Source organism: Uloborus diversus, chromosome 6 (assembly GCF_026930045.1).
Source record: "Uloborus diversus isolate 005 chromosome 6, Udiv.v.3.1, whole genome shotgun sequence".
In the NCBI taxonomy this organism is placed as follows: Eukaryota; Metazoa; Arthropoda; class Arachnida; order Araneae; family Uloboridae; genus Uloborus; species Uloborus diversus.
Genome location: NC_072736.1, coordinates 160,209,317 through 160,235,501, shown reverse-complemented (window position 1 = coordinate 160,235,501; position 26,185 = coordinate 160,209,317). Strand labels below are relative to the sequence as shown.

Genomic DNA, 26,185 nt, shown 5'->3' with positions numbered 1-26,185 from the left:
TGAAAACTCTAAGCATTTTTTCAAGCCATAAATAAACAAATTTAATGTAATCAAGAAACTTTATTTGAAACCATTAAAAATATCATTTGTTTTAGTTGTAACAACGGTGACCTAAATCAGATTAAAATTGCATCCCCCCCCCCAAAAAAAAGATACTTAATATCTCTTTAAAAGTAGTATCCATACGATTTGTGTGTGTATGTGTGTGTGCGTGTGTTTATGAATTTGTGAAAAGAGAAACTGCGACGAAAAGAAGAACTGAAGTAATAAATTTAAATAAAAATGTACACCTTTATTTACAGAAATTACTTATAAAACGATAGCGAACATGATCTTGATTTTTTTTTTTATTGTCCAATTTCATCCCTCACCCTCCATAAATCAGTAAAAAGTCTTTTTTTTTTTACTTCGGTGTTTCACAAATCTTATCAAACAAAATGATGCCATTTCCATTTTGCAATTTCCTTTCACACCATCTAGATGGTAAAGATTCTCAAAGTATATTTTTTGGCGAGAACAGTGAATATGGAGTATAAATTCAAATCATACAAAGAAGCTATACTTTTGTACATCAAAAAAAAAACTACATGTCATTTCAAAGGTAAAAACTAATATAAAATTCTCATATAAAAAATTGTTCGTCAATTTTTTTGCAACATTTTAAAATAATGAAATAAATAACTTAAAGTATCATTGTATTACAGCAATGCAAAAGATTTAAAAATGTAAACTTTGAAGTCTATATAAGTAAGTAGACCTCCTCCCAGCTTATAAATGATTAGGCATTAGCAACTAATCAAATCAGGAAAGAGATAACATCCACACGTACGCACACACAATATCACACACAATGTTTAATTATTTAATTTTATCTGCTGATGAATATGTATATTGTATACTCATTTTTGCATCAACATTCTCTCCAAAACTTATTTTGTGGTACATGTAACACGCATTAGGGGGTGCATTTATATTTTATTTTATGTTTTACTCATTTTCCTTTATTATTTTTTTATTTTGACATTTACTTTAATGTGACTTGCACGGCAGTTCACCATTTCCACCAAACGAATCTGTAGGTATTTATACATTTTGGTCTTAGCAAAGAGTTTCTTGTAAAACATACATGCATGGAAATGAAAAATTGAATGAAAAAAGCTCAGAAAATTCCTTAAAGTTGCATTTTATAAGTTTTGCTCGTCAAAGCCTCCATTAGACTCGTTCCTAGAATTCATGATGAGTCCTTGGCTTCCATCTAACTTGGAATACTGCCTGCCACAATTTTCTGTTGGAAAAGATGGCGGCACAAATCGTACTTGAGTCGACACTATCTTATGCCTTCTCAGAGCCACCAGGGTGATCGTATTTTCAACCCTGGAAGAAGCACTACTATTGGTTGTAGCCCGTCGCCCGGTTTTTCTCTTCAAGTGAAAAGCGCCGTATATGATTGGATTGATCATGGCCGTGGAACTTCCAAAGAAGAAGATGGCGGATTCTAAATCCTTACTTAGACCGTCATTTGGCTTCAAGAAGATGAAGATGATCATGGTGGTGTAATAAGGCGCCCAACAAACCACGAAAGCCACCATGATTACCACTGTAATCATCAAAGCTTTATTCTTCGCTTTTCTCAGTAGGTTTCGCCGGGCTTCGTCCATAGCTGCATTTGGGTAGTCTGAGAAAGTGTTCTCTTTCCCTGTGGGAAAATAAAAAAAATAACATAGTTTTTTTCACGTAGAACAACTGAGGCAGTGAGAAGCAAAGGGATGTAAGTGGCAAAATAAAAATTTTGGAGATACAGTAAAACCAGTGAAGTTGATCATCCTTGTAAGTAGACCACCTGTTTAAGTTGAACTCTAAAATAGTGCACCGCAAGTGGTCAACTTACACAGGTTTCACTGTAACCAGTACAGATGGTAGGTGAACCTCTCCTCTGTCTTGGGGCAAGAGATGGTACTAGTAGACCTGGTAGGTGCTGTTATGCAGCATGATTTATAAAAAAGTTTCAAGGAAAACCTACCTAAGATGTTATCTTTAAACGCGTTTTACTCAAAACTTGGAAATGTCCACTTACATCCCTTTGTTTCTCACTGCCTCAATTGCAAAAAATTTTGTACATTGAAAACATGATAATTTAATACAGCAGCGTTATACTGCCGTGTGCAGGTAAAGGGCAGTAACTGCAAATTTTTCATTTTTCATTTTTTTTTTGCATTTTTGTCATCTATTTTACGTTATCTTTATTGTACAAGCTCGTTTATTTGGTTTCCGCTGAAAAAAAGGCGCGAAAAAGACGTCGAATTTCAACCTTTCCCTATAGTTAGTATTGAATCCAAAACGCGTTTTTTCAAATATCTCGAAAACTCATTTCTGCAGATACTGCCGTTTACCTGCACACGGCAGTATACTTGACTGTATAAATTACAAATAGACTCGTAATAAGCTTTACAGACCGGTATTCAAGAAGCATTTCTTTTAAAACCTTCAGAACTTGTACTTAAAAGAAGTTTTTTTCTTTTATTGGTTAGATAAATAATCTGTAGTTTTTGTCCCAAATAGATTTAGTGAATACTTCGATTTCGAATGTCTTACGTTCGTATGTTCGTTTCCTTCTCATAGTTTCTGTACATATGTTACTGTTAAAGTATTGCAGTTATTTTATAGAACACCTAGTTATTCCATGAAATAACTGATCGTGATCGTTAAAGTGTGTAATATGTTACTAATTTGACACTTTAACTAGTTATTCTATGAAATAACTAGGTATTCTATAAATTAACCAATGAGAGACAGTTAAAGTGTAAAATAAACAATTTATCTAAAATGAAATAACTATATATAGGTATTCTATAAATAAACTAATGATAGACAATTAAAATGAAAAAGAAGCAATTCATCTAATTTATGCAGCGTGTAAATGGTATTTATGGAAACGTACCATAAAATCATTTGTTACAACAAGGATTACTAAAATGACAGCAATGTACGTCCATATCAAATTCTGTTGCAAGATTTACGCGTATTTTAGATACTTGAATGAGAGCACTTTTTACAATTTAAACATAAACAATATTTTTTATGCATATCAAAAATATATAAATTTTTCCTACCTAAAACCCTATAATCTATAGCATAACCCCCCCCCCCCCTCCCTTAAAATGGTAGTCTATATCCACACCTGAGTCACACTGAGTAGTTATATTATTTATCATATTTTTAGTTAAAATTTCAAGTCATTTAGGACCTCATACTCATCATTTTAAAGCTATGTCTTCCTGTTCCGAAAATGGTGTATTTTTAATTCCGAAAAAAGCATTTGTAGTTTTCTTAAACCTTATATGTTATTTCTCCAGCCAGTTTGTATGTCGTTTCGAGAGATTTTCCTTATTCCCTTATCAAATTCCATAGTTTACTCCCTCATTTTAAAGCTTATTGTGCCGACAAATGACGAAAACTAGACCCACAGTCTAAAAATGTACCGCTTCTCTTAAACTTACGACTTTAAATCATCTGAGAAGATCTCCTTTCATGGATGCGACTAGGGATTGCAATACCGGACCAAATATGCAGTACCGGTATTCAGTATTTTTAAAATGTGATACCGGAATACCGGTATTAATACCGGTATTACGAATTTCTCAATAAATAGTCAAAAAAATATTGTTTTTTTGCCATATTTCATATATTTGAGCAAAAAGTGCAATTATTTAAGAAAATGTATTTTGAAATATAAAATGAACGAACAAATATTATATTAAGAAATCAATGATAATAAGAAACATAATGCATATGTTACCGTTAAAAAGTATATAACGCAGTTATTTTATAGAATATCTAGTTATTCCATGAAATAACTGATCGTGTCCGTTAAAGTGTGTAATATGTTATTAATTTGACACTTCAACTAGTTATTCTATGAAATAAGTAGGTATTCTATAAATATCCTAATGAGTGACAGTTAAAGTGTAAAATAAACAATTCATCTAAAATGAAATAACTATATATATAGGTATTCTATAAATAAACTAATGATAGACAATTAAAATGAAAAAGAGGCAATTTATCTAATTTATGCAGCGTATAAATGGTATTTATGGAAACGTACCATAAAATCATTTGTTACAACAAGGATTACTAAAACGACATCGACACTTGGAATTACAAAGAACATTTTTTCTAAAACAAAAACCCTATGACCTGGAATAGTTCACAAATGCAGTAGGGCTGGAAGGTAAATGTATTTGTCGTGCAAGATATATGATATAGATTATTTTACACTTTAACGGGCTGTAGATCGTTATTCTTTGAAATAACTAGTTAAACCGTGAAATACAAGAGAGTTTTACACTTTAACGGACACGATCAGTTATTCCATGAAATAACTATGTATTCTCTAAAATTACCGGTTTTATACTTTAACGGTAATATATACATTCATATAGGGATCTGATACAACAAATTATTGCCGAAAAAAATTGCACGTAAAAATTGACGTGGATTCTTTCGAATTGATGATTTAAACTTAAAAGTCTTCAAAGACAAAGTTTTCAATGGTGTACAATCAAAGTTTTCCGATGCATCGTATTTCATTCATTTATTTTTTTATTACACTCAAACCTGTTTTTGTGCAGGGGACAGGGACCGCATAAAAGAAACCCATTCGTTTTATAAAGAATTTCTTCCGTTTTATAAAGAACTAGTGGTACCCGCACAGCTTTGCTGTAGTAGAAAATTAAAAGGTCATTTGATTCGCCTGTATATTTACAAATAATGGATCACGAGTTTCTTGCTAATTTGCTATGTTCATTTGCTTGCCTCAAAAATCGGCCGAACGGTCTAGGTGCTATGCGCATCACAGAGATCCAGACGAACAAAAATCCAGACATCCAGACTTTCAGCTTTATTATTAGTAAAGATTTCGACAGTTGAGTCCCAAAATGATTGAAAATTTCATACACCGCACAAAAAAAAAAAAAAAAAAAGTACAAAAAAAAAAAAAAAAATTCACAAAAAAAAAAAAAAAAAGACCGCAAAAAACAGGTTTGAGTGTACTTCAAAATTTGCATGCCTCTTTTAGGGCAAGAGCAATCTCAGCCTCATAAAAGCATTATTAACTAATAGCAATTAATAATAGTTTTATATGAATTTATTTCAGTGGTTTTTCAAAAAAGTAGGTTCAAAAACAAATTTATAAAAATAAAATACTATTTTCTACGATTTATTAACTTTTCACTTTATAAAATTCTTACTGTTTTTGTTTTTGTCCCTCTCCTCAAAAACTATGAATAATAATAATCTATATTTATGTAAAAATATTAATTCAATTTAATGCAGTGTATGTCGTTACAATGCAGAACGCCCATTCCAAATGCATGCTGAGAATTCCATGTTAAAAGTGTTGTTATACTTATAAAGTGCGTCCCAAAAGTTTATAGACATTCATTTTATTGAAATCACGAAATAAGCTATGGAAATAACGAATGACGAAAAAAAAAAGGATAGATGCCCAAACAACTTTTATCGGTGATAGATCTAATTTTAAAAAATATAAAAGATAAAATGCCATCCCAAAAATATTTAAGCAATCGATGTTAAACCTGATTTTAGTATTGATACTCAAAATTTGCATACTACTCATTTACTTGTGACGCACAAGTTTTCTTAACTAATAATAAAGCTGAAAGTCTGTCTGGATGTCTGGATCTCTGTGACGCGCATAGCGCCTAGACCGTTCGCTCGATTTTCATGAAATTTGGCACAGAATTAGTTCGTAGCATAGGGAAGACACTTCGAAGCGATTTTTCAAAAATTCGATTTTGTTCTTTTTCTATTCCAATTTTAAGAACATTTTCCCGAGCGAAATTATCATAGGATGGACGAGTAAATTACCAAAATATCATAACGTGGAACCGTAACATCGACAAGTCAATTGGCGAGAAATTCACCATATATTTTTTTATATATACAGGCGAACCAAAAGACCTTTTTAATTTTCTACTACGGGCAAAGCCGTGCGTGTACCATTAGTCTGACATAAAAACGAACCTGTGTTTCCGTTTCTGAACGATTGCCAAAATGCCTATGAATGTGTAGTTCTTTAAACAGGAAATTTTGCAAATCTATCGTTTGAAAGGGTGTGAATGGAAAGTGGTGGACATTGCAAGTAAAATTGGACGCAGTAGGATTGCTATTTACTAAATTTTATCAAAAGGTAACAGTTTAGAAACAAACTTTCGTTCTGGAAGACCAAAGAAAACAACTGAACGACAAGACAAAGAGATGGTAAGATTAGTTTCAACCCAGAATTGGTCAACACGGTCAGTTCGAAAAGAATTAAGCTTTCTAGTGTCAAAATCAACATAACATCGACGGCTGCAGGCAAGTGCATTTCTTGTTTATCGCAAAATACGTCGTTCGCCGAAGTTTACAAAACAGCGTAAAGATGCTTGTGTTCAGTGAGACTGTAATCAAATGAATGGTTAAGTGTTATTTTTAGTGATGAAAAGAAATTTAATTTAAATGCTCCTGGTGGTTGATCGCATTCCACGATATTCGCACGGAACCCCGACCTTTTTTCCGCAGACAACAAGAGGGAGGTTCACTCATGGTGTGCGGAACGTTCTCTTTCAATGGAACAACCGATATACCTTTTTTTTAAAGGATCGTCAATGTTCCGAAGTTTATCAGAAAACGCTTGAAATACAATTGCTTCCATTTGTAAAATTATTGGCCGGAACCAGTGAATATTTCAGCAAGACAACTGCTTCATTCATGAGTCTAACTCTACAATGCAGTTGTTTAGACAAAACCAGGTAACTCTTCTGGACTGGCCAACCTTAAGTCCTGACCTAAACCCAATAAAGAACCTCTGGGAAATATTAGCTTGAGATGCTATGTGCTAACGGTTTGCAACAGTTGAAGATCTTCGGCTGCAAATTGAACACAGTTGGTTTTCGTTAAATCCAGAAGTTCTTCAATCTCTCGTTTAAAGTATGCCTGATCGAGTTTTTGAAGTTACCAGAAAAAATGAACTTAAAATTTGTACATTAAAGGAAAATGATGATTTGCCTAAACTTTTGGGACAGTAAAATTCAAATTTGAATTTTTATCCCAAAATCTGTGATTGCGTAATGTAATTTTTATAAAGTGTGATAATTATACTGATATTTTTTCATGATTCTAAATTGTTTTGAATTCGTTACTTCTCTTTTTAACTTGTAAAACATGAAAACCTTGTTGTCTCTAAACTTTTTTAACACACTTTAATTACTTAGGGACATACGTATTGCGCTGATCCCTTTATAATACATATTACTTTAGTTTTTGAAAAGTCAGAAAATCTGTTCTTCAGAATTTATGCCTTTCAGTGAATTCCAACAATTTTTAAACTGAATATTTCTTTACGCCGACTCTGTTAAAACCAAGCATCTAGACCAATCGATCTACTACACTAAAATCAGGTTTCTTTTTTAAAATGCGCTACATTGGTTGGTATGCTCGTGAATTGACGTGATAAGAGGTTATAAGATCTCGATGCAAGAAGAGGCAGCTGCACTTCTTAAAAACTTTCAAAGATTTTGCCTTTATGTTTTACATTACGTTAGAATTTGCCTCTGTGACACCTAACTCAATAATATTTTATGAAAATACTAGAAAATCGCCCGTCAAGGTATGAAGGCTGAAAATTGCTTCTACATTTGAACGAAGCAATTGCCTGTTTGGTGATATTTTTATAGTTGAAAATTTCACCCAAGCTCCAGCGGATCGACCCTAAACTCTAGTAGATGCCGTTCATTGTTGATCCTTTTTTCGTTTCTTTATTCTCCTGAAATGAGTCTTACCAGTAAAATTGTGAAGTTACCGGATCCAGTTCAGCCTTGTCAAAATTAAGCATTTCCCTGCATGTCACAATCATTGTCAAAAGATATTATTTAATTACAAATAAAATAAAATTACTGAATTTTAAGGGATGCAACAATTAAATGATGCCGTCACGCATGCTATGGCGCGAGTTTCATTGTTGGTGACGTCAGAGGGTTACTCGATCAGTGATTTTGGCTGAGGATAATGTTGGCTAAGCGTAATTACTTGTTACATAATGGAGATATCCGACTCTTGATCCAAATACGCATAAAAAGTATTAAAAGTCTAAAAAATTTATATTTTTTTCAATTCCTACGATTAGTTCCCCTATAATTATTTATATTCTTGTTAAAATTTTCAATATTGAATAAAATACTTTTTATTCATCCATTCAAATTCAAATACATTTTTTAAGCGTGTAGTTAATGACACTTGATGGTGATGCAATTTTTTAAGCAGAGAACTTGCAAAGTAGAGAAGTACAATTCTTAGATGATTTTCAGGCATCAATTTTAAAGTAACCTTAGTGAAATATAGATTTTCCGTATAAATATCTTTATATTATGTTACTGTTACTAAAAAAGTAATGATGTGATCTCTTTTTTTTATACAAAAAATCTTTTTCAATATTGGAATACTACTTTGAGATTAGTTAGTAAACAGTTTGTCAAAAAAGAATTAAAAAAATTTGAATAGCTCTCTTACAATAACGGTAAAAGGTCACGAAACTAAAAAGTTTTTTTTTTAACTATTACTTTTTTTTAAATAAAATTTAAAATTACAACAACACTATTACGAGACAATCAATACAGACCAACTAATAAAAATAATTCAAAAATTGTTTTTGAAACTAAAAATATCAATCAAATCCGGGCGTTGAGATTGCTTAAATACCAGGCCTAATTGCAAGTGTCAGTTTTTTGAAAGGAAAACCTGAAAGGGCGTCTCAATGAAAGCAAAGCATTTAAGCATTATTAGGAGTGGCAAGATGCCATTAACTTACTTGAAATGGTGTAGAAAGTGCAGCTGTAAGTGAAGGTGAGAATGAGCAGAGGGAGGATAAAGTTGAGCACCAAGCTAGTTGTGGTGTACAACTGTTCTTGCCATTCGGCCGTGTAGAAGCCGTATGTGACACACTGGTAAAACTCTTCTACAAATGGCCCCCTCACAACACGGAAAATGACAGCCTGAAAAAAAAAGAGAGAATTAATATTAATGTCAACATCAAAAATTTTTATTCTTTGTTCTTAATTGTTTAAATATTTTTTTTTACTGCTATTTGAATTCATCATCTGCATCGCTTTATATTTCATTCTCATTATTTACTTTCGTTATCGTCTGCGTAATTTATTTGTTTTCCGCAATTCGGAACTCCAGCGCTCGAATACGCTACCTTGCGGTGATTTACAAAACTGCAAATGAAACTAAAACATTGCCACGTTGCGTTCTACGTGTGTCTGTTGACGTAAACACAGGCAGTTTGTTCTGAGTATTTATTAACGCAATCGATGTGTCTTAGTTTGCTTTCAGCTACAGAAATTAATTCGTCCCTTAGTAGTATTCTCGAGCTTCTCAAAATAATGTTAGTTTTCATTATTTCCTTAATAATTGGTGAAAGCGAAAATTCTGGATTAACAAACTTGGATAACGTTATACAAGGTAAAAAAATTTATTGTTTTGTATGAATTTGTAAGAATATGGGGGGTTTTTTAATCTTAAATTAATTAAACTTACCATATTTTACAGCAGCATTTAGTTGGAATGGACAGTATGCAAAATATTTCCTTGAATATATTATCGTAGAACAAAATGAATAACCGAGAAAGAATTTACTTTATTCCTTTTATTCTCAGCTGAAAGGTTTCGCCAAATTTGTTTAGGGTTATAGTTTTAGTATGGTGCGAGCAAAGTAGCCTTGGCGAGATTTCGCGTTTTTAGTTAAACCATTTTTAATTTTTATCATGAGTGGAATAAAATGGTAGTAAGATTACAGAATTCGATAAGTGAAAAGAAATAATGGTCAATCAACTGAAAAGAAAACTACCACCATATATCCGTGAGAATTTTGTTAATGATTTGCATAACATGACACAATTAAATCGTAACTCAGAAATTAGAAAAATCGAAACAGAAAATTTTTAAATTAACCGATTCGGGAATTCGAGAGAAATAACTCAGCTACAAATGGAAAACAATAAGCGCTAGCCAAAGCAAAGCAGAGAAGTATCATCTTCTTTTGGTAATAATTTGTAATGTCATATTAAATTTTCTAGCATTAATTGTTATTCTTGTCAGGCCACAATTATTATTTAGTTTTATCAAGAATTGATGAATATCGAATTCAACATCGTGAAAATGGCTGCTTAGAACTATGAACTACGTACTTTGCATTAATGTTTGACGTTTAGTAATGCTTTTTGAATTTTCATTTCTTTCTACGTGGGTTAGAATATGAACAAGACTTTGAAAATTAATTTAAAAAGAATAAAGCGAAAAAATCATACGTACGAACAAAAATCACAACACTTTTAGCATTTTCTTCGTTACCATGTGCGTTTGTTTTAGTTTTTAAGTCCGCCATTAGACAGTGACTTCAGTGCCCCCTATAGTTCGTTGGAGTTGCGAATAGCGGCGTTAAAAAATAAAGTAGACGAGAGTCAGAATGTTTTAATGGAATGTGAATATTATTTTTATTATTTGTTCTTAATTGTTAAGAAAAATGTTACTGCTATTTGTAAACTTATCGTCTTCACTGCTTTATATTTCTTTCTCATTATTTAATTTAGTTATCGTCTGTATTATGCATTTCTTTTATGTAATGGCAACGTTAAAAAATAAAGTAGATAAGAGTCGGAATGTTTTAATGGAATGAATATTATTTCTCGTCCGATGTTGTAGGAGAATGTTATTTTATAATAAAATATGGAACGAAATTAAACGTCTTTTATATATGTGTAATAAATGAAGATTTGAATTTAATTTATCAACGGAAAGTAAACTGAAATTAAAGTTCCGAAGAAATGGAATAAGAGAAACAAAAAGTAAGAATTTATTTCTTAAACTAGCCTGCGTGCCCGGCGTTGCACGGGCTACTTAAAAAATGAAAGAGCTGTTCAATTGATGTTTTTGTATTATTCTGACATCAGTTTCTAAAGCGCTAAGGAGTAAATAATTACGCGTAATGCAAGGTTTGCAAAACATCAGTAGAGCATATTTTTGGCAAAAACCTCTTTAACGTTAATCATATTTATCAATAATACAAGTTATGAGTATTTGGGGCATTCCAAGGTATTTGGCTGTTACGGACTCTACACTTCATAAGGATGTTTTAGCCTCCTACTCATGATTAGTGCAAATAGTAAAATTAAACTTTTTGTAAATGATTAGTCCTATGTGTAGTTATGTCATAACATTGAAAAAAGTTTAGATTTGTGTTGAATTTCTAAAGATATAGGAAGATATATAGCATGTTACGGACTCTACGCTAAAAAGACATGGAAATTTTTGCTTAAACTATCTTCAAATTTTCTGTGAAAGTAATAACTGCTCTTACCTAATGAAGGTTTTCCACTATGTCTCAGTTTATCTATAATACATTTAAGCACCAAAATATTTTTTAAAAAGGTAAAAAATATTTTTTACGGAATTATTTACTGAAGAACTGCACGATTATGAACATGTTACGGACTCTACATATTTGTCACGTTCGAGTATTGTTTGAATGATTGTTTATAGAGTGTAAACAACAACAATACTACCTCATTGTTCAATAGTTACAATGATAGAATCAACTGTTATGACTATTTTTTCATCATATATGTGAAAGGTGCCCACCTGGGGGGGGGGGAGGGGCATGCCGCAGACTGCGCCATTGAAGTTTTTTTAGGGGGTGTTTTGAGAGGTATTTTTCTCATTTTTGGGGAGAGGTTTTTGATATTATGGGGAAGGGGGTCTGTGGGATATTTAGGGGAGGTGCACCCAAGCTCTAGGGGTGGGGGGGTACCAGATTGAAGGTAGCCTCTTGTTGGAACAGACCAAGTGATGTGTTGATTTCTTCAGTCTTGAGTTTGATATTAGAAAAGATAGGTTTTAATGCAAATTTCACTAACAATTCAACTTTTATAGTAGAACCTTGGTTATCTGAAGTGATCAATACCGGACCATCTTCGGTAAGTCGAAATTTCGGGATAACTTTTTTTTTTTGAGGGGGGGGGGGCGGACATGTTAGGAAGAAGATGTTTTTAACCCAATACTTTTTAAATTGCATTTTTAAAGTTAAGTTAAATTTTCTGTTATTTTAATTTAAAAAGGCAACATTTTTTGCTTCAGGAATCACATATATTTTTAAGCAACAAAATTTTATTCATTTCCGGTTTAAATAATTGCATTTAATTAATTAAATGTATGATCAGTCTCAGTCATGCATGGCACGAAAGATCTTATATTTTTGTTTAATGGCCTTAATATTAATTTACGAAATGGCATCTGACATGCCTTACTTTGTTCCTTTATTTTAACGTGAAAGTGATTTTTTTCTTTTTTTCTTTTTTTTTTTTTTTTTTTTTGTACAATATATACTCCTATTTTATACTGGAAATTTTTCAAATGTCACACTGGAAATATACTGAAATGCGGGATCACCAGATCAGTCAACATCCCATAAGATAATAGGATAAATTGAGACTCGTTAAACCGGCCTTGATAATTTTAATACCTTTTTTTTTAATTTACGACCAACAAAAAGTAGCGCCTATAGTTCTACAATTCCTATAATGAAATCATATTGTACAGTTATTTCGAACAAATTTCAGAAACTGTTATTTTGGCTGTGCTACTTTTAATTGATTAACTCTCATAACTAAGCAACTTTTTTTTTTTAATGGTTTTCATAAAAAATGAAGCAATAAATTGAATTCCTCTGCTAAAATAAGTTTTTTTAGTTCTTAAGTATTAGCAGTTTATTTTTTGTTGTAGGGAAAAAATCAGGACAACTTTTTTTAGACCAAGTACCTGGGGTATGTTGCTTTACTTTTAGAAAACACACAAAAACTTTTAGAACAATTAAAAAAGCAATACTCCAGTATTAGCAATAGTGAAGATGCTAAAAACACAAATTGTGCTGATTGTTGAAAAAGAGTAACAGTAAATGTTGGTCAATTTTAATTATATTGATCTTTAAACTTGGTTTTCGATTCTAATCATAAAACATTTGTTTGGTACAAATGTTGGATAATATTTAACATTAAAATTGTAATAGAAGTTGAGTTCGTAATGTGGGGACACCGGGACTGTGGCAGGTTGGTTCACTTCACAAAGTTCTCTTAAAGTATTAATGGGGAAAAAGGTAATGAATTGAAAATTTTCTGGGGTGGTGAGAAATATTTAACTCATGGTAGAAAATAAAATAACGAAATGAAATTTATGATGAGATAAAAAAAAGAATTAAAGTAGAGAGCCAGACCAACGTGCCCTGACTCCCCCTATACACTTACTTGATCAGTCAAAATTCTTCTGAAAGTCAAAGTTTTTTTAAAGTATAAGTTGTAATTTCCTTTAAAGGGCTACTTTTTTTTTCTTGTGCAGGCTGTTCAAACATTTTGGTAAAGAAAGAGCTGTGTTGAAACGGTTGCCAAATGTAGAGTCCGTAACGTTTTGTAGAGTCCGTAACCAAATTTTGAAAATTAATTAAAAATACCGAATTTAAATAATCATGAAACTTATTTTAGAATATTGTAACACTATAGGTGAAGTTAGAAAACATTCAATTTAGTGACATAAAATGCATAAATAAAAATTTTAACAAAACTTTTCTTCTAATTATTGTTACGGACTCTACAATCACCATTTTCACAACTTATAATTTTTTAACGAATGCACTTTTTGATTAAAATTATTATATGTATTAGAGATAATCCTTTACTTTATTTGTCCCAAGCACCAGTTTTGGCTTAGAATTCGGTTCAAGTCACTAATGAAGAAAAATTCAATGTAGAGTCCGTAACGTTAAAAATTGTATTTTTGATGTTTTGATTGCGATTACATGGATAATATGAAGTAAATGAAGAAAAAAAATGACATGTGTGTCCTTTGGAATGTGCTTTTTTAACATATATAAAATTTTTAACCTTTTATCAAGTTTTGTTACGGACACCCCTATGTCACAAATACCTTGGAATGCCCCATTTTCAATTAGCACAAAAGATGAAAATATATGCATTCTCAACTATAATATGTGCTCACTTTAAACTGAATTAAATCTGATAGAATATATCTGAAATATTTTATGTACAATTACAATCAGCTTTTTACATAAAATGACACACACTTTTTTGTTGATTACGTGAAACTAAAGCACCAAGACTTATTAAATACCAATAAGCATTAATTTAATATCAAGCCATCAGATTCCAATTAAGCTTTAGTTAAAATCCTTAAAAACAATCTTTTTTGTTCAACTCTGTTTCACTTAAAGAAATCCAAACAATCTTAATTTAACGTGTTCTTTTAACGATACAAACTGTATTGCAAAAATCGAAACAGGAAGGAAAAAGAGATTTATTACAATTCGAAAACTCACCCATGTGACGGAAAAAAGTCCAACAAAATAAACATAATTAGTCGCACATCCTAAATGCACCCAAATATGAGGCCGGTGAATGATAAACTTACACTTCAATCAATAAACATTACTAAAGAAACATTTTTCATATGCTGAAAAGAGTTAAGAACGTTGAATGTGAAAAAATAAAAAAGGACAGACGATAAATATCCGAATAGAGCAACCAATTTTAAACTAATTAAAAATGAAATTCTCGATGGAAACGTTGTTTTAAGATTTGGACAGCAGCCAAAAAAATCTCTTTTGACACAATTATTAGAATTTTATTTGCTCACCCATATGCAAAATGGCAACAGGAAAGAAATAAAAATTCCTAAATAGCGTTATGTTAATTAACGTTTTAATTAATATCTCCGCTAATTAAAGTCGTACAATTATGAGATTGGTCCTATTGTTTTCTTTGGAAAATTTCGAATTGATCGGTATCTCGTTTGACTCCCGATTCACAGTGGTTCTCGAGAAGATCGATCTTCAGACAGACAGACAGACAGACAGACGGACGCGAACAGATTTTAATATTATAAGGGACAATGCTGAGTTAATTTTTAGGTGTCTAAAACTCTTTTATTTTCCCCCGGTTTTAACATCAAGATTAGTATAGCAAATTGAACTCCTCTGCTCTTTTAGTTCAGAATTAATTACAGATGTTTTTATTTATTTTATTTTATTTTATTTTTTTGTCACAAAGAGAAAAATATGTTAGCATTTTTTCAAAACCAAGAACTCAGGTACGTTGTCCACTCTTTAAAGACTTCAAAAGAAATAGTCTGTTGATAGAAATATTGAGCTCTGACTTGTGCTGATTCTTGCAAAAATTTAGATGGTTCTGGCGTAAATGGTGATGAAGTATAAGTTTGTTACAATATTGATAATATTCATCATTGCAATTGTAACAAAAGGTTTTCTTAATGCGGACCAAAGTACCCCAATCTCGGGCTCCGTTTCTCCAAAAGCATAAAGGTATCAATTTATTTCTTATTCCGTGCAATGTTTATTTATTAAAATTTTCGATTTTCCAATTTGTTTATTTCGAACATTAACCAACATTTTGTCTATTGAAATTAACAACTGTTTAGAGAAAAAAATACTTTTACACGGAACTAATTTGAACAGATTATTATTCAGTTAAAATCATTAAAAGAGTAAACTTTCTTAGTTCTCGAACTTTTGTTTCATTTAACGAAATCTAAACAATCTTAATTTAACGTGTTTATTTAAAGAAATCTAAACAGTCTTAATATAACGTGATCATTTTAAAAAATCTAAACTGTCTTAATTTAGCGTGCTCTTTTAATTGTACAAAATGTATTTCAAAAGTATAAAAAGGAGGGATAAGAAGAGTTTAAATTCGAAAACTTACCTATTCTAGAGAAGTGACAATGTAAAATAGAAAAGTTCAACAGAATAAACATAATGAGTCGCACAAAAACGAATATATGAGCGTTGGTAATGAAAGAAAAAATAATGCAGCCGATTGGGATTCGGAATAACACACTTTCTAAAACAAACACGGCGAAAGAAATAACTTTCATATGCTAAAAAGATTAAAGAGCGTTGACTAAAAAAATAAAACGGCAGACGATAAATGAAGTTTGAGTTCGAATAGAGCAACCGGCCAACCAATTTAAAATAAAATTCTAGACGAAAAAGTTGTTTTAAGACTTGGATAACAGCCAAAAAACTGCGCTCTTAAAACGATCATTCGAATTTTTTTTTTCTAACCCATAAGTAAAATGGCAACAGGAAAGAAATAAGAATTCCCGAGAACGTGTTGTTAATTGACGTTTTAATTAATATCTCAGCTAATTAAAGTCGCACAATTACGAGATTGGTCCTATTGTTTTCTTTGGAAAATTTCTAATTGATCGGTATCTCGTTTGACTCTCGATTCGCAGCGGTTCTCGAGAAGATAGATCTTCAGACAGACAGACAGACAGACGCGAACAGATTTTAATATTATAGAGGATTACACATTTGTTCAGCGCAAATTCGAAGATTAAACATTATAAATGCATTAGTTGAGTTGATACATTTGTACAAATGGCTAAACTTGATAAAATGCATCATGGATTTGAATGACTTTTCAGTGTTTAAAAATTACTTTAATCAATCCAATAAGTTCTTTTACAACGTTTTAAACCCAAATTGGAATAATAGAAACAGCATTCTCAAAATCATGGTAAAATACTATTTCACCACGTTGTCTCTTCAAAATAAGTTTTATTTTGTAATTGAAATTTTCTTTTTTTATCTTTATATATATATATATATATATATATATATATATATATATATATATATATATATATATATATATATATATATATATATATATATATATATATATACAAAAAATATCCTTCTGGTTTTAAATTCTATGAGAAGAGGGTTCAAGTGCGTTTGCAGGTTTAGAAAATGTTCTAAAATATATTTTAAATTAAATTATGATATAATGCCTGCGTATAAATTTCTTGACATTTATTAGTCGTTTTCGCGCATCATTACAATTACTTTTAGTTAAAGGAACTTAAATGGTCGATAGCACATTTGGAATCGATAAATAATCACGGTAATTTTGGCTTCCGTATCAACATTTTTCTACGACAAGCATATTTTGTCGCTATCGCAATGGGGTCGTTTCCAAAATTTTAAAAGTATTTTTTTTCTGAAAGAGCATGCTTAAAAACATAAGATCTGACCATTTTTTAAATAATTTGACTAAGTTTAACATTTTTAAAAAATTTCTTAAATCGGTGCGCTTTTATTGCTTACGTTTCTGTCGTGTGACATCACAAATGATGAAATGCCATTCAGTGTTGCCATTCTGAGAAAAATATTTAATTCGCATCTTTACTCACGTGTATTGGCAACGATAGTGTTGATAGCAAGCATAGAGCGCAATATTGAATTCGCTTCTTGATTATCATAACGTTAAAACGCGAAAGAAAGATGCGCCAAATTGCATCAATTGCGACGTCATAAAGACCACGCCTTGTTTTCTAAATAGGACGTTTTAAAAATTAATTAAAAAATAACTGTTGGGAAAATGAAAGTATTTTCTGGGTCCATGTTATTTGTTTTACTCATTCTATCAATTTCAGTAACTAAAAGTAGTACTTTTGACTGAAGGAAACAACCCCATTGTAATGCAGTTGCTGAAACTGTTAATGAAAATAGTAAACCTAGTAATAAAAATTTTATTAAAAAAGTTAAAATTAAAGATAGTATTTTAAATAAGTCAGACGTACTATTTTCAAAATATTTCAAAGTAAATAAAATATAAATCAGATTTTCGGAGCTACTAGTCATTCTAAATTAATAAATGTTTATTAGCCAGATATTTGTAAAACCAATTGGGTACCGTATTTATGCTTTAATGAATCTATTTGAGCACAATGTAATGAGTTTTCAACTGCACAGGTTTAAAAATTTTCTCTTCCATTGTATCAAGCAGAAAATTAAACAAAAGTGCTGATAAATTTAAGCAGTATTTTAAAATCCTTTCTGGAACAAAAAATGTTGAACTATGCAGTTTCCTATTATTTATTAAAAAGATTGTTACGATTAAGTTTTAAAACTGAAACTAATCCTCATCTCCTTACGAAGTATTAAAATAATTATTCTTGCACCGAGAAAGTCTGCTTTAAAACAACAGACTAGTGAAATAGGGTAGCATGAAAAAATGTTTCATTGTTGTGAATTAAAAGCTTTAAAATTTCAAAATTTATTTACTTTTCGCTGAAGTGATAATGATTAAAGGACATATTTCCTTCTATATTGCATTAAAGATAAATATCATTTAAAAAATAGTTATGTTGATGAAATTAATTTTCGTTTACGGAAAATGCTGTTTTTTTTATAAGTCAACCCAAAGCATTTGATTAAAAATTTTTCAATCAAGAGCGAAAAAGAATTAATCAAGTAAAATAAAAATCTTCATCTAACGATAATAGATAGTATTTCTTTCAAGAGAAAAGAAAAGAGAAATAAATTAAGGACAGCGTTCAAAGCATTTATAAAGGTTCAGGAAACTACTAATGATCCAAAAATTCTTTGTTTTTAGAAGTAAGAATCCGCATTCATACTTCACTGCTAATATTTTTCCTTGATTCGAAAAAATATATGAATTAATATCTGTGTTCAAACATTTATTGAGAGTTAAAAAATCAGTAACGGTACAACAATGGGGTCGTTTCCGAAATTCGAAAAGTATTTTTTTCTGAAAGAGCATGCTTAAAAACATAAGATTTGACCATTTTTAAAATAATAAGGCAAAGTTTACTATTTCTAAAAAATTATTTAAATCGGTTTGCTGACTGAATTTTATTTTTAACGCTTCTGCGCTTGACATCACAAATGACGAACTGCCATTCACTGTTGCCATTAGTGCAGAGCGCAATATTCAATTCACTTCTTTACTCATATGTAGTGGCAACGATATGGTTGATAGCAAGCGTAGAGTACAATATTTAATTCGCTTCTGAATTATTATAACCTGGAAACGCGGTAGATATTATATATACACATTCAGCGCGCCAGTGGATTGCGCGCTAAAGTACATCATTTGTGACGTCATAAAGACCACGCCTTGTTTGAAAAATCGGAAATTTTAAAAAATTAATTAAAAATAACTGTTGGGTAAATGAAAGTATTTTCTGGGGCCATATTTTTTTTTTTTTTTTTTAACTCAATTTATCAATTTTAGTTACTAAAAGTAGTACTGTTGACTGAAGGAAACAACCCCATTGTGTGTTTTTAAGAATAAAGATACTTTTTATGTTCACGTGCTTCTTGGTAGCTAAAATACTTTCTGAACAACATATATTAACAATATTGTAGCTGTATTAGAATGTGTTATTTGTGAAAAAGTTTAATTCAATGAAAGCAGAAAGATTGTTTGCTGTGCACATAAAACATTAAAAATGAAAAGCCAAAATAAAAGTCTACAAACTAATAACATTAATGGAAAAAGTACATTCATTGCACCATTCATTGCACCATCATGAGACATCATGAGACATTAGGGAGGATTTCACGATGCGTATAACAGATGTAATTTATCCATGTCGAGTGTAGATGTCTGTTTCTATTTCATTTACTGAAATACTTTTACGAATAAATTATGCGAATGTATAAAATAAATTACATATCATTTAGTAAAATGCCATAATCTTAATGAAATTCAGAAGGAGATAAGACGTAAGAGTAACTTCTGAGTTAAAGTACAAAAGAAACAATAGCAGGAAATAATCAAATAAAGCAATGAGAAAATCGGAAAAGCTGTCGGATTATTTCGAAGTAAAAATTCGGTACAATGTGTTTTGCAACTTATCTTCGATGACTTCTAAAATGTTTCAGAAATTGCTTTGAGATAACTATTTATCTTTTTCTTACAATAAAAAAAAATCAGATTTAGTAATAAATTCAATTTGATTTAGACACCCTATGCTACTTAGAATAGTGTATGACGAAGAAAAATTAATATTATTTGAAAAAATTGTCAAAGATATGCTATTTTGTGAAACAAATTGAATTTAAGCTTATCTCTATAAGACGTAAAATGAATGTCCCTTAACAACTTCTTAGCTTAATAAGATTATATTTTCTGTACCAAGGTTATACCATTTCAAAATCTAATTTGCCTGTTATTACTTCCTTTTACAAAAAAGGATGTATTGTATTCGCGAAAAAATGTTCACTCAAAAATCGACTTTAATTTCCATTTTGCTCACCCCCGAATGAATGAATGAATGTGGTTTTTTTTTCCGACTCGACCACACGTGGATAAGTGCCTAAGAACGTATAGACACTCGAAATATCCATTTTGACGATTCCCTAGTTAATTACAACGAGTTTTCTCGTGACGCCTGTATGTACGTATGTATGTCGCAAATTCAAGAACGGTATGTCCTAGAAAGTTGAAATTTGGTACGTAGACTCCTTGTGGGGTCTAGTTGTGCACCTCTTCTTTTGGCTGCATTCGAGTGTTTCTAAAGGGGTCTTTTGCTCCTTTTTGGGGGGAGATCATTGGTTATTTCGATGTAAACTTAAGTGGTGTTACAATTTGGTGGACACTTGGCAATATATCGCCAATGTTTTGGTCGCCAAGTTTTGTCGCCAACTTGGCGACAAATTCGGCAATTTTTTTTTTAAAATCTGGTTTCAATTTGGCCACTGTTGGTGATATTAAGGGAGAAGCCTATTGAATCACATTAAAATTGCCAATAATGGGAAAATGACATTAAATTGCAGTAAAAGGAAGTTATCTTATGCACACATCAGCTCGTCTTACTCTTACATTCCTATCGCTCTCTGAATAGATAAATATGTTTTTAATTTTGTAACGTTCCAGTACAGTCATTATATAGCAGCGCACGAATGACAAACGGACATCGCTGTATCTCTGTTGATTTTTACTTACGTATGCGGTGTCAAACTATTAGTATCTGAAGGAACATTTGTAGCGATAGTTTACATTAAACTGTCGATGGTGATAATAAAACGCAAGCCTTAGAAGATACTAAAGTGCAATTCATTTTATTTCACATTCTGTTAATGACAAGTGAAAATGTTCTGTGTCTATCATCCTCATATATAAAATAGCGAATGATCGAGTAACGCGACTGACGTTATCAACAATGCAACTCGCGCCACGGCGTGGTAATTTGATAATATGTTTTGGTATTGTTTAACATCCAGGGAAAGACTTTATTGTGACAAGGCTGAACTCGATCTTAACTGTTTTACTGGTAAGACTGTATCATTTCAGGGGAATGAAGAAACGAAAAAGAGAGGTCAGCAATGAACGCTATCTACTGGCGTTTAGGGTTAAGCCACTGGAGTTAGGTTTACGATTTCAACCATCAAATTAGCACCAAACAGGCAATGGCTTCGTTCAAATGTAGAAGCAATTTTCATCCGTCAATCTTGACGGGTGACTTTCTAGTCTACGTATAATAATCTCTGCATTTAAATATCTCAATTAAGAGTGAAAATCTTAGACTGTTTCAACGTCTAGATAGATGGTTAAACGCCGCCCCGCCCCCCTCCCCCACCCTTCTTCGTCTCACCGACACTATAATTTCTTTCCCCCTTTCATGAGAAATTCTCCTAAACAAGGAAAACTGTATTAAGTTACTCTTTCGGTTCGCCAACACATTTTTTCCGAAAATGAAAAATGAAATGAGTAATTATATGCATTTATTATTTGAAAGATATTTAGATGCATAGTTAATGATTTTAGAATCATATCTAATACGAAAACGAATTGTTAAAATAACTTGCCAGAATACTGATATGTTTAACTTTATTTGGTTCCACTAGACGGCGCAGTGTTTTGTAAATGTAGTTTTGTAGCATTTTTTCAGACGAAGTTACGTGTTTTTCTATTTCAAAATCTGGCAATCCCGCCGTCGATTTCTTATCAACGCCCCCGTAAGCCCCGTATCAACACCCCGTAATACTAAAAAATGCATTTTAAGACGCATATAGTTAAAACTTTCGTAATATTTACTTGTCTGTCTGAAAGTATGGTATTTTTAGCTTTTAAAAGAACGAAAAAAAATCAAGTGAACGACTCACATTGCTCAAAATAAGAGAAAATATTATTAACCGTTTTGCCAACGCTAAATTTAATTTCCCCATTTTTTCCCTATTTCCTGTCTTTTCGCTGACATGAAATCCCTGAATATTTCAAGAGGTCAAATTGAAAGGGAAAAACAAGGGGGGGGGGGAAGAAATTTCGTATAGGCGAAAATTAAGGGACATCAGATACATATCAAAACTGACAACAGTGTCTATTTATTTCCAACCCTGAACTGAATTCTTGGAGAAAATTTTGTTTTATAGATTCTAAACTATTAGAAGGGTAATAGATTTGAGATATTTACAACAATGACTAACATAATAATTAGTTCAGACTCTATTGAATAAAAAATGCTTAAACTCACAGAAAATTGCAAAAAAAAAAAAAGAAAAAAAACGTAGTTACTTTTCTAACTAGTTTCCTCCAACGAATTACTACTTTGTAATTCTAACAGGAACAATATTTTATTTTGAATTAGTAATATTTAAAAATTAACAAAATCAGAATCACACATTTTTTTCCACAAATCTGAACATGAAAAATACTGAATTTCGTTCCTTAACCCATCGACGTTCGAACTTTATGAATTGACATAATTCTACATATGAGGAAGTAAAAAGCAAAGGGATGTAAGTCTCAATATTGATAATTTGGAGATAACCAGTACAAATAGTTAGTGAACCTCCCCTGTGTTTTGGCGAAAGAGACAGTATTTGTAGCACTGGTTGGTGCTGCTATACAGCATGTTTTAGAAAACTATTTCAATGAAAGCCTGCCTAGGACCTCATCTTTAAACGCGTTTAACTCAAAACTTTAAAATGTCCACTTACATCCCTTTGCTTCTCACTGCCTCATATGAACAAGGCGAGCTGAAAGATATTTGATAGAATAATTTCTCCTTCTAAATTATGAATCCGTTCAATTCACTTATCTGTCAAATAACTCTGATGAAATAAAGATCATTATCGCAGCAACACCCATCATTATTTATCAAATTTCATCCACGTACGTATCTAGTTCAACGTTCGAAAGCAATTTGGTTTGAGATTAGTAATTTCGGTATTTCACAGTGTGAGTAATTTATTTCATTTATGAGTCAGTATGACGTTGTCCTTAAACCTTTTCATTCTTGGAAATCCTTGTGAAATTTGAAAATTATTTTTTAATGATTATTACATGAAGAGTCCTGCAAAAAATGCAACATTTCAAAAGCCTGGAAAAATCTTTAGGCGTCCGACAAACTATTGCTGAGTCGATGAAGGATTTTTTTTTTTTTTTTTTTTTTTTTTTTTTTTTTTTTGTTCTGAAAAAAATTAGTAATCAAGGTAGGGGAAAAGGGGGCACATGTGAACATTTTTTTTTTTTTTTTCATTTCTGAATTTCTCAGAAAATATTTTTAATTTCTGACAGAAAAAGAGTCCCCATGATTGAATAGTCTTTTTTTTGTGTCATGGAATTTTTTCAGATTTTTTAAAACATTATTTCTATACTTTATGGATTTTTTTAAAAATGTCTTCAGTTGTTCACATGTGCCCCTATAGGGGAGCAAATGTGAAAAAGCTTTGGGGCACATGTGAACACGATTGAAAAATGCAGGACGTGCATTATATTTCAACGAAAAGCTCGTTATAATGAAGCATATACGTATATACTAATTACATTCAACTGCTTGTAATTTATATTGTCAGTTTGAATTGCACGGTAGCTGTTATTAAGAAAATATTTTTTTTCTGAATTACAGAACTTTGTTCACTGTCAAATTTTAAAGTTTCATAGCATGTTCGAGTCAATAGATCTACAGGGAAAAATCTTATAAGTCTACTAAAAAATACAAAGAATATTTTATTATGTAAAATATATTCTTGTTGTGTAGTACGTTTTAAGCTTCACACATAATATGATGATGAATTTTAAAAAAATTCTGAACTTCATTTTTTAGTTAAAAGAAAATATTTTGTCTTTATTTTCCGTGCTAATATTATGTATCACTAAATTTTTAGCCAACTATTTAGTAATTAAAGAATTAAAAAATAAATAATAATAAAATAAATAATTAGTAATTATGTAATAATAATTGACAAATTTACAAACTGATTGCAGCAAAACAATAATTATTAATCTCTACATCTTTTTTAATACTTATAATAAGCCTATACTAATATTTATATTTGCGGAGAAGATACGGATGCTGTTCACATGTGCCCCTACATGTCGCGTTCACAAATGCCCCGGCATCTACCTCAGAACTAATTTTCAGAAATAAAGAATTTTTAATTTAATTACGAAATTTAAACACTGGCATAAATTTACCTGAATGTTCTTATAATGGTTTGCAATAATTAAAGTTAGCTTATCAATTAGTTTAAAATATGTTTTTACACGAAGAAGACAGGGATAAAAGTACATCAGCATCTGCTAAAACAAAGAAGCTGTTACCTCAGGAATATAAACTGGCTCCTTGCTCTGAAAGTTTGGTTAAATAGTAGGGCAGGTACTGCTATTACGTGAGATTTTTTTGAGATGTTTGCTTGACGTTATCCTAGTAAAACATACCATGATCACATGTGCCCCCTTTTCCACTACTGCTTTTAGTCTCCCTGGATTTGTCGACCCTGATCAAATGTACTTTTAATTATTGTTAATGATATATTATTCAAAAGAATAAGTTATTTTAGTTAACACATTTTATTACTGAATATACACATACATCTTTATTTATGATAAAGATTATTTTCTTTTACAATATAAATATCTGAAATATGCTTGTAATGTTTATATTTTGATTTTTAATTCATTATGTCTCGTTCGATAATCATATGCAGCAATCATACGGAATGTAACTATGAAATTATACAGGAGTAATTTTTGCTGGCGTTATGCACGTTGGCTCATAAAAACGTAATTTTATGTCTTAAGTAATTTTTTCTGCTTTTAACAACACATGCTATGAGCTAATTGCGTCAGAAAAGTAGTTTTTTGCCCAAGCGCAGAACAGTCCAATTTTACTCGTCATAGGAAAAAGATTTTTCAAAAAGAACAATTTATGTAGGAATAGAAATGTGTGGATGGATAAAGAAACTAGATGATTGTATGCGTGCGTGCCTTTGTGGCGTGCTTCCCGAGAAGGTTAGATGGTTACAGAATTAGGTATAAGTAAATAGATTTGTGTGATAGATGTATAAAGGAGAGTGTTGTACTTTGGGACACTTTTCATGTTTTAATTTTTAACTTCAATTATTTGAATCAAATTTAAAATCTAAAAGTCGCATTAAAATACCCCAATCTATTTCTATGCCATATATTGTTTTTAATTCAAACAGTTTGAAAATAAAATATTGCAATCCTTTTAAAGTAAAAGTTCCAAGCTGTCCCAAGGTTAGTGATGTAAAATACCTGGGTATTTATTTTTAGGGATAAATACCCAGGGTATATACCCGGGTATTTATTTCAAAAATTTATATTCAACGAAAATACTTTTCTGTATGTATTCCACTATGTATATATATAACCAACCATATACAAAACAATAAATTTTTGCCCAAAAATTGTATTTCGATCACACATTCAAAGAATTATTGTGTGAAACAACTTAGCAATCTAATATGATATTCGCATTAAATGTGTTGGATATGCCTAATCAATGTTGATAGCTAAATTTCAGATATAAAAAGCCATTCTACAAAAAGTAAAAAGCTTAACTGGTTACAAAAAAGCAAACATCAATTTTTTTAAGGTCCTTGTCTTTTATAACCCAGTAATATGTCCCAGCATGACATCAAAGTGTAACGAAATGCCGCTCAATTTTTTATTTTTCTTTATTTACCTATATCCTATATGCAGAAATTTCCTCTAAACCTAGTTCAATTGTTTAGGTGTATTCTGCAGATAACGTATCAGTCCTTAGTTCGCTTAATTCATTTTGATATTTTGACTTTCACTTCATATTGTATTTCAAGCATATGTATTGAGTGTGAGAAAAAATAGAGAAGTTACAGCTAATATGCTTTAATTTAAAGAGCAAAATAATTTTTAAAAAAAATAAATTTTAATTTTTGGCATCTTGAATTCAAATTATGTTTTTCGCAATCACGAGCGTGTGTGTGTATGTATGCGCGTGT

General features: G+C 31.1%; 1 protein-coding gene across 1 annotated transcript in view; it reads right to left on the bottom strand.

The window, feature by feature from the left end:
• Positions 1-842: 842 nt before the first annotated feature.
• Positions 843-26,185, bottom strand: part of LOC129225046 (gonadotropin-releasing hormone receptor-like) — a 59,820-nt gene continuing 34,477 nt past the window's right edge. Inside the window, exons 2-4 of the mRNA XM_054859592.1 lie at positions 8,867-9,050; positions 6,704-6,826; positions 843-1,696 (exon numbers count right to left, since the gene is read on the bottom strand). Coding sequence (XP_054715567.1) covers positions 1,185-1,696; positions 6,704-6,826; positions 8,867-9,050 — 819 coding nt within the window. The 3' untranslated portion in view covers positions 843-1,184. The remainder of the gene's footprint in view (positions 1,697-6,703; positions 6,827-8,866; positions 9,051-26,185) is intronic.